The sequence below is a fragment of the Venturia canescens genome, chromosome 3, assembly GCF_019457755.1.
Source record: "Venturia canescens isolate UGA chromosome 3, ASM1945775v1, whole genome shotgun sequence".
Classification (NCBI taxonomy): Eukaryota; Metazoa; Arthropoda; class Insecta; order Hymenoptera; family Ichneumonidae; genus Venturia; species Venturia canescens.
Genome location: NC_057423.1, coordinates 25,593,986 through 25,607,851, shown reverse-complemented (window position 1 = coordinate 25,607,851; position 13,866 = coordinate 25,593,986). Strand labels below are relative to the sequence as shown.

The 13,866-nt window shown below is 34.1% G+C and overlaps 2 protein-coding genes across 2 annotated transcripts; one reads left to right on the top strand and one right to left on the bottom strand.

Moving 5' to 3' along the window:
• Window positions 1-5,815: 5,815 nt before the first annotated feature.
• LOC122408510 (homeobox protein 6-like) lies at window positions 5,816-6,223 on the bottom strand. The gene has a single exon (XM_043415305.1). The coding sequence runs from the start codon at window positions 6,221-6,223 to the stop codon at window positions 5,816-5,818; it is 408 nt and encodes a 135-aa protein (XP_043271240.1).
• Window positions 6,224-6,923: 700 nt separating this feature from the next.
• LOC122407880 (uncharacterized) lies at window positions 6,924-12,895 on the top strand. The gene is made up of 2 exons (XM_043414350.1): window positions 6,924-7,173; window positions 10,841-12,895. The coding sequence occupies exon 2, from the start codon at window positions 10,841-10,843 to the stop codon at window positions 12,773-12,775; it is 1,935 nt and encodes a 644-aa protein (XP_043270285.1). The 5' UTR covers window positions 6,924-7,173; the 3' UTR covers window positions 12,776-12,895.
• Window positions 12,896-13,866: the final 971 nt, after the last annotated feature.

Genomic DNA, 13,866 nt, shown 5'->3' with positions numbered 1-13,866 from the left:
TGAAAAATTTTTTTTTCCCAAACTCTGTCGAAGTCATATTTTTCATTTGACAAAAAAAAACTCCTGATAATTTGCCGTGAAGCATTTTCTGCATCGTGAGAAAAAATCAACAAAGTCATCGAATAAGGGTTTTCTTGATAATTCCGTATACTTTTTGTTCAATCTTCAAGATATACCCGTTTTCCATTAGCGACCACTTGAAGTTGAATAAAAAAAAATTAGTCGATTCAAAAAACGTGTGTTTTCTTACTAACATTACCAGAAACTCAGGGTGAATCGAATTACTGGAAGATAAATGTGAATGTTTTCGTACTTTCACCAAGTATTTGTGTATTATTTTCGATTCAACTTCAAACAGTGATAGCATTAGAACGTTTTCTCCGAGATAATTCTTTATTGCAGAGAAATCGATTATCTATGAAAACGTATTATTGAATTTTTGCACGTTTTTTTTTCCTGGATAGTTATGATACGATGATCAGAGGTCCCAATGGTTTTCTAGTTTATCCTTATGATAATTCCTCTTTGAAAAATTAACTGATATTTTAAAATTTTCCAGTTTTACTACATTTTCCAGAAATGATATTCTTCAGGCAAAAATACGGTAACTCTGCGGTAAAAATAACATGAAACGCCTTTACTAACGAAATTAAAGTTGTTGCTCCTTTGAATCAGGTTATCAGAGGAAATTTAGCGAGAAAAATTTCCAACCATTCCAGAAAATGCGCATCTATAAAAAAATCCTAATTACACTTGGAAAGGGATATATATAAAGGTAACTTTTTCTTCTTTAAAACGCCGTTAGTTAAATTGAAACATTTATATATAATATGTGTATATAATATTAGGGTGTGCGAAAAAAAACGATATTTTTTTTCCTTTGCATCCAGCCGAAAAAGGTAATTCAAGGTGAAAAAAAAGAATCCCAGAAGGAGAGCTCACCAAAAAATTTTTCGAATGGTGCTTTGCGTTTAAAGATTTTCCATAAGAATAACCCAGGAAATGATTGAGACCTATGATCATTGTGTCATAACTTTTCAGAAAAAATCGCACAGTAACGACAATGATATATTTTTATAGAAAATCGATTCCCCTACAAAAAAAGTCCATATGTACGTACAGCTCGGAGTAGCCATTCCGATGCTATCACCCTTTGAAGTTGGATCGTTAGAAAAAAAATTTTCATAATGCTGTCGATATCAAATTTCTTTTTTTTTTTACCTTGAATTACCTTTTTCGGCTGGATGCAAAGGAAAAAAAATATCGTTTTTTTTCGCACACCCTAATATATATACATGTACAAGAGTGGACTCCGAAACGCTTTTGTAGGTTTTATATAGCAGCGGTCTCGAGATCCTCGAGGCAAGCCAAACGGACGCATGGCAAAAAAAAGATCGTACAAAAATGAAAACCTTGCATTTTCTGTTCGGAGCAATTCGCACAGGCGGACAACGGGCCAACAAACGGGGTTCTAAGATCATCAGATTTTGACGAAAGTAATAAGTAATGAAAGGTCCCCGTATATGAAATGATCAATATTAGACGCAAAATTAGCAATTCTTTTTTTCTCATCAACAAATTAATGAAAAATGCATTTTTTTCGGTTTTTTGCTCGTAAAACAAAAAACCCACAAAGCTATGAAAAATAAATCATAATACGAAATGTTGAGAATGAAAATGTCAAGAGAATGAATGCAGAAACGACCTGATTAATGAATAATTAGCAGAGAAAATGGGAGCAAATCTAAAAAACAACGCTTCTTTAAACATTCGTATCGTTGCGATTTTTAAAGTGTTCGTTCCCAATGGTATACATTGATAGATACTTCGGTGTGCAAAATTCAGGCATTTCCAGATGATTGGTATTTTAGTAATTGCACTTAGAAGTTTTGAGTGCCATATTTTTCAGTGAGACGGGATCCTCTGGGAGTCGACTGATTTCAATTTACCAAACCAATTCATAATTATTCGACGCTCGACTGTTTTTTCATGTCCGCACTGAACTCAGGGTAAACATATATATGGGGCATTCCATGTCACTTCAGCCACGGAAAAAAAAATTCTACAAATATTTAAAAAATCGAGTCACTTCATCGAAAAACATTCACCGAGTGGCAAAGAAAAAAATCGCCGTTTTTCTCGTTGATCATCATTTTTAACATTTTTTCATTCAAATGACTGTATTTTTGATAAATCTTGACGTAATTACATTTATGGAAAACGAAAATGTGCGTATCTTTATGACCTTTTTGAAAAAAATTTATTCTGAATTCATTAAGTGGAACATCTGTTTCAGGACAAAATATGAAAAAATATTTTTTTTCTCAAAGAAAGACACTTGCTATTTTATTTTTTAAAATTTCCCCAAATTGTGAATACAAAACACTGATTCTTAGTATTTTTTATTTTATGGGATTTTTAAACACCGTGGAGTAACAGTTATTGAAAAAAAAAATTTTTTTCATCAATATTCGATTGAGAGCTTGAAGCACTTGTAGGTTCATTTTTTCTAAAATTGATTATTGCTTTGATTTACAATTTTTTATTGATTTTTCTTTTTGCAAGATGTGAAAGTCATATTCAAAGTTCCAAATGGGAAAAAATTGACATTCTATATTCTTGGAAATTACAGAATAGACAGAAAGGATTATTTTCTTACGACGGGCTCAAAATCCGTTTAATGAGAAGTGAAGTTTATGACAATTAAAAAAAAAATCGAACGATCCAAACGGACAAGAGAAAGATTTCGGAAAAGCAAATAAAGGAAATCGAGTAAAACAATTCGATGATATTGTTTTGTATAGAAAACACACAAGTTTGGAATAATAATAAATTTCATGTATTTTCGAACGAGTTATGGGCATTGAAAAAAAAAACACTACAATTTTTTATTATCCATATTTCGCGAACGGTTTGACAAAAAAATTAAAAAACAAACAATTGAAAAGCCTCTTTCTCACAGAGTATGAAAAGATTTGAAAATTTTTGAAAACAATTCGAAACGCTATCGCTCTGGTAAAGACTCTTTGGCAGCGACTTGTCATAACATAAATGTACTTGTCTCAGAGTCGCTGCCGCTACTCTAGATAATAAAATGTAAACCAAAATAGAAATTGAATTTTCACCGTCACTTGCGTTGGCACGGAATGCTCCGTATCGATCGTCCGTTCAGTAATAACGGAACTTTTATCGTAGATCACATACATAATGCTGAATTCATGTTTCTTACCTTTTTACTGCAATTTGACTCGGTGATCAATGTTGGTGGCGAAATATTGTGGTAGCGGTCGATCGAATGATGATAATCACAATTCTTAATTGATATTTTTCACAAAGATCGCAAAGCTTAGAGGTGTTTCGTCCAACTGTTTGCTCGATGAAAATACCGAAGAAAGCTGCTCAGGATTTCATCTACCTGGAGTAATTTTTGAATGACTAGGGTAGGGGTGAAGAGTCAAATTTTCTTTTCGTATTGGCCAGGAAACAAAAGAATATATATGCTGTTTCCAATTGAACGGGAATTCATGGTGGGAACGCTCTGGTTATAATTCTTCAACATTAGATTGGTGCTCTCAAACGGATTTCCTGAAATGTTCTTGCAAAGTTGTCGGCACAATTAATAATGTAGATATCAACGTCTTGCGGTAGTTTTTCGATATGACTTGATTGTTGTGCCCAGAACGTAAGAAAATTATTAAGAAGCTATACCAGTGTGACACTTTCAAATCGTTTTTTTTGGATTATTCGATAGTTTTTACTTTCAAAAATATCCTGTGAAAGCGGCAAAGTCGCATCTTGAATAGTTTTTGAATGGCAGCGTTCTAAAGAGCGACCGCTCGCAGGTATTAGCCGCTAACTGGAACTTCAAACGCGTTTTTCTCGAAACGACATTTTTCAAAATTGCTGACATGTTAACTCAACGAGATATCGACTAATCGACTTCAAATTGAAACTGAGTATTCTTGAATATATTTACTATACAATGACCTACGATCTTTTTGATTGGTTGAAAATTGTCAATTTGGCATTAAAAAAACGACCATTTTTTTACTCCAAAAAACGACACTTTTTTTCAAAACTACGCCATTTTGTTAATTTTTTATATTTTTAAAAAATCGTAATACCCCAACTTTAATAATCTTTTTGAATTTTTTTGTTTTAACTACTCATTCGGCTGGAAACATGTCAGTTAGTTGGGGAACTTTTTTTTTGGCACCTCCGAAGACAGCACAACTCCGTTATTTTTCAATATTTTTGTAAAAAAAAAAATCTGAAAATACAGCTGAAAATATACCTTATTATGTTCAAAAAACTTCAAAACATTCTATATAGTACTTTCTTTTAAAAAAAATCCTGAAAATCGCCAAATTTTTCATGGGTTACACTGATATATGTAGCTCCTTAATCGTGCTGCGAGCAGATTTGAAAAGTACAAGAAATGAATCAAAAGATTGATTTTTTCTTCGTAATTTTGCTTCTACTCGTTATTGACATTGGTACTATGAAAAAAATCTATTAATTAAACTCCACATAGTTAGATATTCCATTTAATGTTGATTTCAATTTTATTCATGGCGAAGTAATGGTCTGATTCAACATGTCCCGAAAAAATTCAGAAGAGGAAATGGTTACAAAAAGAAGGTTTGGGGTAAATTGCTTTATACGCCATTCATACTGTTTAAGCAGTACAATAAGGTCGCCGAGCGGTAGACCTGCAACGGTTAATCCCAGTTGATATGCAAGTCTAATGTCCGTTTTCTCCAACATTAATCTGATTTTAAACCCGGTCTATCCTAGCTCGAAACTATATGAGAAAAATTTAACTGAGTTTGAACCGCGTCGGGGAAAACCGCCATAAGCAGTTCTAATGCCCTTTCAAAAACCTTATTTGTTAAAAGCTTTTATTATACGATTGGGGTAAAATTTGAAAGAGAAGTATTTCCAGAACACATTTTCCCTTAGTCTCGGGGAATTTTTTTTCCATGGCGAATAATGAGGATAACGAAATCTTTATTTTTGTTTTGAATAAACTGTCTGTCGGTAGGCTTGAAAATTAAAACAGTCTCCATGAATTGGCCGAAAAATAAATGTATTTTATTACCCAATACGTTGCAAGACCGACAATCTTTGGTTTCTTGTAATAGATTTTCCATAAGATTAATGAAACAATTAAATTTGAAAACACCTCGTTTGCAAATAATAGCCTCACCTTGTATTTATAAGTGTCTAGCCGAGCCGGCGTCCGGGCGATCGTGTGCTGCTCAAGCTCTGTATTATAAAACTTTACTTCAAGCACTTTTCAAATTTCCAGCAATCTACTTATGATTGCTTGACTATATTCATATGAGACAGAGAAACAAACCCATCAAACTTATTAGTACATTTTCTGGATAACATCAATTAACAATATTCCATGACTGTTACTCCGGCTATGATCGATTTTACTCCAATATTTTCTCGCCAATAGTACGCAATCAGAGAAAACTTTTCAGCTATTCGTGTACTTTACAACATTTTTCGATACGTTCCAACACTGATTATTTGTCTAAATTAATGATACGTCGGAAAATGTCCAATCGACAATACATAAAGGCTCGCATGAACATTTCTATCGTTTTCAATGAAAAACTGGAGATTACGATAATTTTTAGTGCGAGATCACGAAAAAAGTAATATATTTTTTGAAATGGGTGCAAAATCCTTAAAAGCCGAATTTCGATCTTTTTTACTCCACAAAAAAGTCTTATTTTTTCGGTGAAATATAAAGACTGCATGGCCAAAACTTGGGGCCACAGATATCGTAATATCCCCACAGTTAATCATACCTGACTTCCTTCGACAACTTTTTTATTTTTTTGTCGACGGATTCCGCCGCTGGTTGCCTGTGTCCCCTTTCATTGTCAACGTCACGGTCTCGTTCTGTCTCGTTTTCAGAGTCATTTCGGTCTTCTGTCCCGTTGTTGTCATGTCCTGTTCCGCCCAAATTGTCAGCGTCTGTTCCGTCATTATTGTATTCTGTCCCGTCGTTATTGTTATTTGTATCGTCTGTCCCGTTGTTATTTTCTGTCCCATTGTTATTTTGTCCCGTTTGTGTCTCTCCCAAATCGTCTGTGTGTTCTTCCATTATTTTTTTTAAGTTTTCCAGCTGAGTCTGAAGACTGAGCTGCGATGGCCTCCTTCTCTCCTCGATTTCATCGGAAGATGTTGAGGCCTGCACCACCATTTGCGAGAACCACCCAGGGGGTTGGGTGGTCCGCGATGGGCGAGAGGAGGAGGGATTCGTGCTAAAAGAGAATAAATAAGTAATATCATCGATCAATGAAAAAGAACACTTAAGAATGGTTGTTTTTTTGCTTAATTCGGCAATTATGATCTTGTCATCTACTATCTGGATTGTTTGCTAATTAACTTATTTTTTACTCCTAAATGGCCGATCCTGATTGATTTAATCATGTGTGTTTGTTTTTCATAAAATTATACGAGCTTCATCAGGTTTTAAATGAATGCATTTAAAAATTTTTTACAAAAATTTTAATTTGCTCCGGGAAAAATATGTTGTTTTGTTTCGAAGAACTATTTGTGAATCAAAATTTTATAAAAAAAATATTAAAAGGTCCCTCGTACTTTCAAGAATAATTCATTTGAAACTTTATAAAACGCTCCCAAAAAAGTACTATTTTTCATTGTTTATTCATACGGTTATTCATACGATTATGTTCAAATTTTCGAATCTTTCAAGAGTTCATCAGCATTTTATCTGCCAAACTTTACGAAAATGCTACGGAGCACCAATTTTTAAGAACCAATCCCATTTCGGGAAAATACAATTTGACTACACACACCCTTCTACTGTTTTCTGAACCAATGAGGACCGGAGTAGGCCCTCACCATTTTGCCAAGTAATCCAAGAGGTTCCTACTTTCACTCCCACCCTGATCGGTTAAAAATTACTCTATACGGGTCACTTCAAAAATATCGAGAGCGCTATTCTTCAAGGTGTCGTCCGAGCGAAAAGTTGATTGCATTCCCGGCCTTCATTTTATAATCTTCATTTCAAGTTTTGATATAGTGATTGTGATTGGAAACTTTGGGTCAACAGCTACGAGACACCAGCTATCGCCACCAACATTCATCGCCATCAGTGAAGTTATCGATTTGAATTTCCGTTCAAAGGTAAGAGCAAAAAAAAACCCAATAATCAATGTTATTTACTAAATTCCTACTGTTTGATCGTCTTAATTTTCAACTTTCCATGAGCCGTAACTCACTTTTTAATATCTCAATTTTTACCCAAAATTCTTAAAAAAAATAAATAAAGAAACATTTGAACGTTATTGGAGGCTCTCAAAACTTTTTTACGAATCCAATTTTGGCGAAATAATTTTCCCACGAAAATCTAACATATCAACCCGCAACACAACGCGAATCTTTTTTCTATATGCAGATACTAACGAGAATTCGAAAAAAATTGTAGAAAAAAATGGAGCAAGCAAGAATATCGATTTTTTTCTCAATTGCCGTGATGTTCATGCGTTTTATATTACGAGTTTTTGAGACGGCTGTATCGAAAATTCAACCTTCATCAACGGGGTGTTGGGAATGATTTTTTTTTGACAAAATTCGGCATATCTTTTTTCGACAAGCGATAGATATAATAAAAAAAATGAGAATTTAATTTTTATCTTTTCTTCAATTTCGCTTGAGATCAATGTTTAAACCAGCATTTTTTTAGGTTCTTTTTCCTATTTTCTCCGCTAATTATTTATCCATCGGGTCATTTTAGCATTTGAAATTTTTTAAATATAATATTTTTTCATGATTTGTGAAATTTTTTTCGAGTGGTTGTCTTGAAATTACTTAAAGTTGGTTAAATAATTTTTTTTTATGAATTTTTGTTTTACATTTATCGTGATATGATCAGGTGACAAGGGATCGACAATGTATGTATTTGTCCCAACTGTTTTTCCCCTAGGGAAAATTTTGAGATTTTAAAATTTTCGAGCCATCACCCATAGTGATGATGGTGAAGCTTCCATCGTTGGAAAACAACGAAATCGAAAATTTTTCAAAATTGTCACGCTATCTTTTTTATTTCATAGTAACTGCAGCTTGAGGTGTTCTAACCTTGTGTGAAATAAAAAAAAATAGCGTAAACCATAGGGCGAGTGATAAAAATTACTCAATCATTCAACCCCCTTAAATAATTTTTTCCGGAAGTTCAAAGTCTGCCAAACTTTGTCCATCTCATTTCTATGACCATTCGAACTGATCTATGAAATAAAAAAGATAGCGTGACAATTCTGATAAATTTTCGATTTCGTCATTTTCCACCGATGGAAACTTCGCCATCATCCATAGTGGGCAGATTGTATTTTCTATGTTTTACAAGTTATTGACTTGTAAAAGTTAGAAAATTCTCCCTTCGCTGGAGAATTTTATACACCTATATATACTAAAAACCTATAAGATGATATGGCCTAAAAAAAAAATAAGTTATTTGAACGACCACATCTAAAATTTATTTGTTAATCTCAAATTTTTTAAAAATTCATAAAGTGTGAGACCAGTGAAAGTCAATAAAAACAAATATATATATATTAGGGTGCTTCAAAAAAGAAATCTGATTTTTTCTTTTCTCGCTCTTACCCTTTCACATTGTAGTATTCGATGAAAAAAAAATCCTGTCAAAAATGAGCCCTCTAATCCATTTGTTAGAGGTCGCTAATCTCACTCGAATTTTCTGTTTAATTGACATGGGGAAATTTTAGTTTTCGGCAAATATGAAAATACTTGTAAGCGGCTCAATATTTTTGAGATTTACGCATAGTTTCTTGAAGCTGATTCTTTCAGCTTTCGTATATACAATATTAGGGTGTGTCGTTTTAGGGAAATATTTTTTTTTTCAATTGTCACATCAAAAATTTTTAGTTTATGCTCAAAAACAAAGCCTCGCGCAAGGAGACTGTTGTTGAAAAATATTTAGAGGTCCCTCATCGACCTTGAAGTTTTCCCATTTGATTAACATTGAAAATTCGTTAATTTTCATTGTTTTAGATCCTTTTCAGCCTGGATCCATCCCACGGCTTTCTCTATACAAAATTTCTCTATACAAAAAAAAGTTTCTTGATCGAACTCTGAAAAAACAACTATTTTCGAGTAATTAATGATCAAACTCAATTTTGTATGAAAAAATTTCATATAACAATTATGGAAGAAATTCTGTTCACGACGATTCTTTTTTGTGAAAAATTCGTTCGTTTCGAAAATATTATGTCAAGATTTCATGATACAGGGTAATATAGATTTAATGATATATCTCATAGTCTACTCTACGTTCAGAAAATTAATTGAATTGAATCATACATCGTCAAAGAGATCGGTGCATAAAGAAGGAAAAACGATAAGTATGTAGAAATCACTCGTTTTGGTAAAAGTCGTGGGATGGATCCAGGCTGGAAAGAATCTAAAACAATGAAAATCAACGAATTTTCAATTTTAATCAAATGGAAAAACTTCAAGGTCGATGAGGGACCTCTAAATATTGTTCAACAACAGTCTCCTTGCGCGAGGCTTTGTTTTTGAGCATGAACTAAAAATTGTTGATGTGACAATTGAAAAAAAAAAATATTGCCCTAAAACGACACACCCTAATATATATATTAGGGTGATTCAAAAAATTTTTTTTGTTTTTGATTGCCAATGGGATGAAAAGTTTCTTTTTGGTGTAAAAAGACACCAGTTAAAATTTGAGCACTTAATTGCTCACGTATGTTCGAGTAAAAGTACTTTCTGAATCATAGGTTTTAAGTCTTTCATGCATTCGCTTCAATTAATTTATGAACGCCTTGCATATTGTTACAAATAAAAGTGGAAATCCGGACTCCGATAATTAAATATACTCGTAACTTTGGCAGACAAGTCTACTTCCCTTCCTCGTTGTCTCTCCACTCCCATTCTTTTCTTTCTCCCCTCGCACCCTCCTTTTTTTCATTGCTTCCTTCATCTCCACTCGTTACAATATAATTGGAAATGAAACCATCGTTACAATTATAAAAAAATATAACGAAGGATTTTCCCACGATGTAACTAAGCTTAAAATTCATCAAAAAAATAAACGTTTTCTATAAAAAATTACGAAGAAAATTGAGGGGGACTAACACCGTGAAAAAAGAAAATTGTGTCTCAAAACAGATCAATTTTCTTGGATCGATTCCTTTATGATCTTTAACCTATTATCAAATGAAAGGTTATCCTAAAACAAAGATTTTGACCCCCTGATGCATTAGTTTCAATTGATTTTTCACAAAGTTATATAGTCAAATGAAAAAATTGCAATATTCTTTAAAAATTCGTAGCTGACAGAAACGTTCAGATAAAAATTTGAAATAAATCAGGTGAGTTCCTGTGACGGAGTTCTTTTTGAGAAAAAAAAATCTATCAAATAAAAAATGGGAATTTGAAAAGTGCCCGACTTGGCATGGAATGTCCCATATATAACAATTTTTGAAATATTATCGGAACATATTTTCGTACCTTCCTTGCACCATGGTTTTCTAACTTCAATGGATTGCAACATTCTTTATTCTCTACATTGAAAAAGGTTTTATTGAATTCTGCATAAAAACTGCAAAATTTTTTAACCTAACTTTCACTGTTGACAATTTAAAGGTATTTCTTGCAAACGGGTCCTTGTAATAATTTGTGGAGTTGAACATTATTTTCAGACTTTCAATGGTGCAAGATAACCTTCAACCAACTTCATTTGCAAAACTATATTTTTTTGTTCTCGATACCGATTTCTACGATTATTTTACATTGATTGTTTATTTTTCATTTATAGATGTTGGCCTATCTCGCGCTGGTGATGATCGCAGCTCTCGCCCATCCCGTTTTTTCCATGGTGGGATACGATTGCGGATCGAGCGCAATGAATATTACAACTGTATCGTTGTTGACCGTCGGAGAATGCAACATACCAAGTCCAGAAGTGGAAGTCCATGAACAATATATTGAATTATTGCAACTCAACGAATTCGCGGAAACGGAAGTGTTGCAATGCAAAATCGAAATTTTTCGCGTTATATTTTATTGTGGTATGTCTTCTCATATTGCAACCGTGGATAACGCGCAATTGGAATATATCGAAATGGTAAGCCGTGATGCATGCAAGGACATGCACAAATTCGGAAAAGCAATGATAGGGCAAACGATTATAACCGGAATACAACCCAATCGAACAACGAGGACTAGTATAACTTTTGCTGGCTCCGTGAAAAACGACGGGACATGCTATGGTGCATCGTATGCTGACCCTTATGGATCTTGGAATAACGTGGTTGTACAGGGTACCGTAAAAATCTCCTTGCGAAACTATATGGCTCAAGTTAGTTTGGAATCGAACCAAATCTATTTACGCTCCGGAACTGTATGCGCGCTGCTCGAAACAAATTGCCAGGATGCTGACGGTGGAAACACTTTTTGGGATTCGCGACCGCTCGACAATTGTAAATTTGATCGCTATGGAATTCTCTTCGATGGCATTGCGAAAAAGATAAGAGATGTTGATTCGGACGTATCGCGTAGTCTTTACTCCGTAACTACAACGGATGTAACTTTTGCATTGACGAGTAGAGAAACTCATAACATCTGCGGTTATGAAGTTGTTAGTACCGAACATCCTAAGCTGTTTATATTTGAAACGACACCGGGAACCTCGTTTGCTGTTCATGGAAAAGTTTCGGTAGCTAACTTGGACATATTTGCGTACGTCAATTCGAAATTTTTATACGTAGAAAGACATATCAGGCAACAAATGAAGTCACTATACCATGATGTTTTGAAACGACAATGCGACAGAGAAAGGCAGATTTTACAAAATAGTTTAGCTATCGCGAGTCAAGCTCCAGACGAGTTTGCATTTAGACTGATGAAAGGACCAGGCTATATGGCGCTTGTGGCTGGCGAAGTTGTGCATATTGTTAAGTGCATTCCCGTAGAAGTAACTTTATTGCGCCTTGAAGAATGCTATAATCAATTACCAGTTGCACGTGGAAACGAAACTTTTTTTCTTACCCCACGTACACATATCTTGTCGCATAAAGGAACTCAGACAACGTGCAACCGATTACTGCCACCCTATTATCTTTTCGGAGATGCATGGTATAAATTTACACCGATTCCGGAAGCAGCTTTGCCACCTGAAATTATGAGGCCAACCACGAAACAAACATGGAAATATACAAATCCGGCATCACTCGCGGCCAGTGGAATATACACGAAAGAGGATACCGATAATTTACGCCAACGCATAATGTTTCCCCTCGAGAAACCGGTAGTGATCGATAACATTGTCCGAGGTATCAACGGCGAATCAACCGTAAACCAAGGCGAACGGTTTGTCAATCTTTTGGACGAAAATTCGATAAAACATATTGCGGAATCAGCATGGAAGCACACGTGGGGGCGGTTTATCCAATTCGGCACCGCTAGTGCCGGATTCATTGGAATTCTACTCATTTTTCGAGCGATTAAGCTTATCGTGGATACCATCGTACATGGATACGCTTTGCATACAGTATACGGGTGGTCAATTTATCTGCTCGGAGCTGTATGGAGTTCGATAACGAATTTGTTAATTCATCTCGGTCGGCAACCCAAGGAAGACGTATCAGATGACGTCGAACGTGGAATGGACCTGGAGAAATACCAAAGTTCTCCAACACCGAGAATAAACAAGTGCCCACTACATCAATCGAACAATTCTACTCATAAGTAGCGATTCGAATCTCATTTTCTGTTTAAACATAAGCGATGAGGAATGGTAAAAAAATGATTTGGAGCTATGTAGAGGTGGAATTGTGATTCAATACGATACATTATCAACCGATCTTTCAAATTGATTGTATTTATTTTTTTTTCAAATTCTACCGTAAAAACGATTTTATCTGTAAACTCGCAAAATATTCTCATCGGTAATGAACTTGAAAGCGAAAAGATATTTTTCCTTTCAAACCCTTTATCCTTACTCCTATAGTTTTCCCTAATAACCCTAATATCATGTAATTTACCTGTATCTTATACTCATGTATTCGAAAGTCAAGTGAAAAGTCACGTACAACGGCTGAATTTTTTTTGTCTCAATTTTTACGTTTATATTTTTTTTTGTCGTTTTTTTTTTTTTTTTCAATTTTTGTGTCTTCAATTTTTTCGGTCGTAATTCGTTTTTGTCATGTTTTGGCTTTGTATTTTTTGTGGTTTTAATTTCTTGTATCCAATTTTTCTTCTTTGGCAATTTTTTTGGTTCATTTTTCTACTCACTCGGCTACGGCAAAAAGGTAATTACATGAAACTGTAGTAATAAAAAATCGAAAAAACCAGTATTCATGAAAAATTTCGATTCGACAATTTTCAAATATTTCACACAACGAAAGAGTCAACGTTTTATATTTCAACAAATATCATACTGGGCGATTCGGTTTGGTAGGACTTTTTTTGCAGGAAATTAGTTTTTCACAAGTTTGCCATTTACTGTTTTTGCAAAAATTCATTCACTAGTGAAATAACGTCGAAAAATGAAAATTTTCAGCAAAAATCAGATTTAGCGACCCGTACAATCTTACAGGTACAGATTACAGCTGCGTGACGATGGAAACTTTTGTAGTGAATTTAATCATGAGCAAATGACGTCTTGGTGCAATATGATGTCATAAAATGTTGCTGAGATATAGACTTTTGAAAAAGAAATCAAAGTTAACGTTTGTTTTCAATATAAAATATTTCCATGCGCTGGGAAAGTATTTGAAGTCAATATAAACGACTAAAATTTCAAGGGAATTTTTTTCAACATTTTCAACAAAATTTTGCTTG

Coding starts and splice junctions, on each gene's coding strand:
- LOC122408510 (XM_043415305.1), bottom strand. CDS start 6,223: ATGGTGGTGCAGGCCTCAACATCTTCCGATGAAATCGAGGAGAGAAGG.
- LOC122407880 (XM_043414350.1), top strand. CDS start 10,841: ATGTTGGCCTATCTCGCGCTGGTGATGATCGCAGCTCTCGCCCATCCC.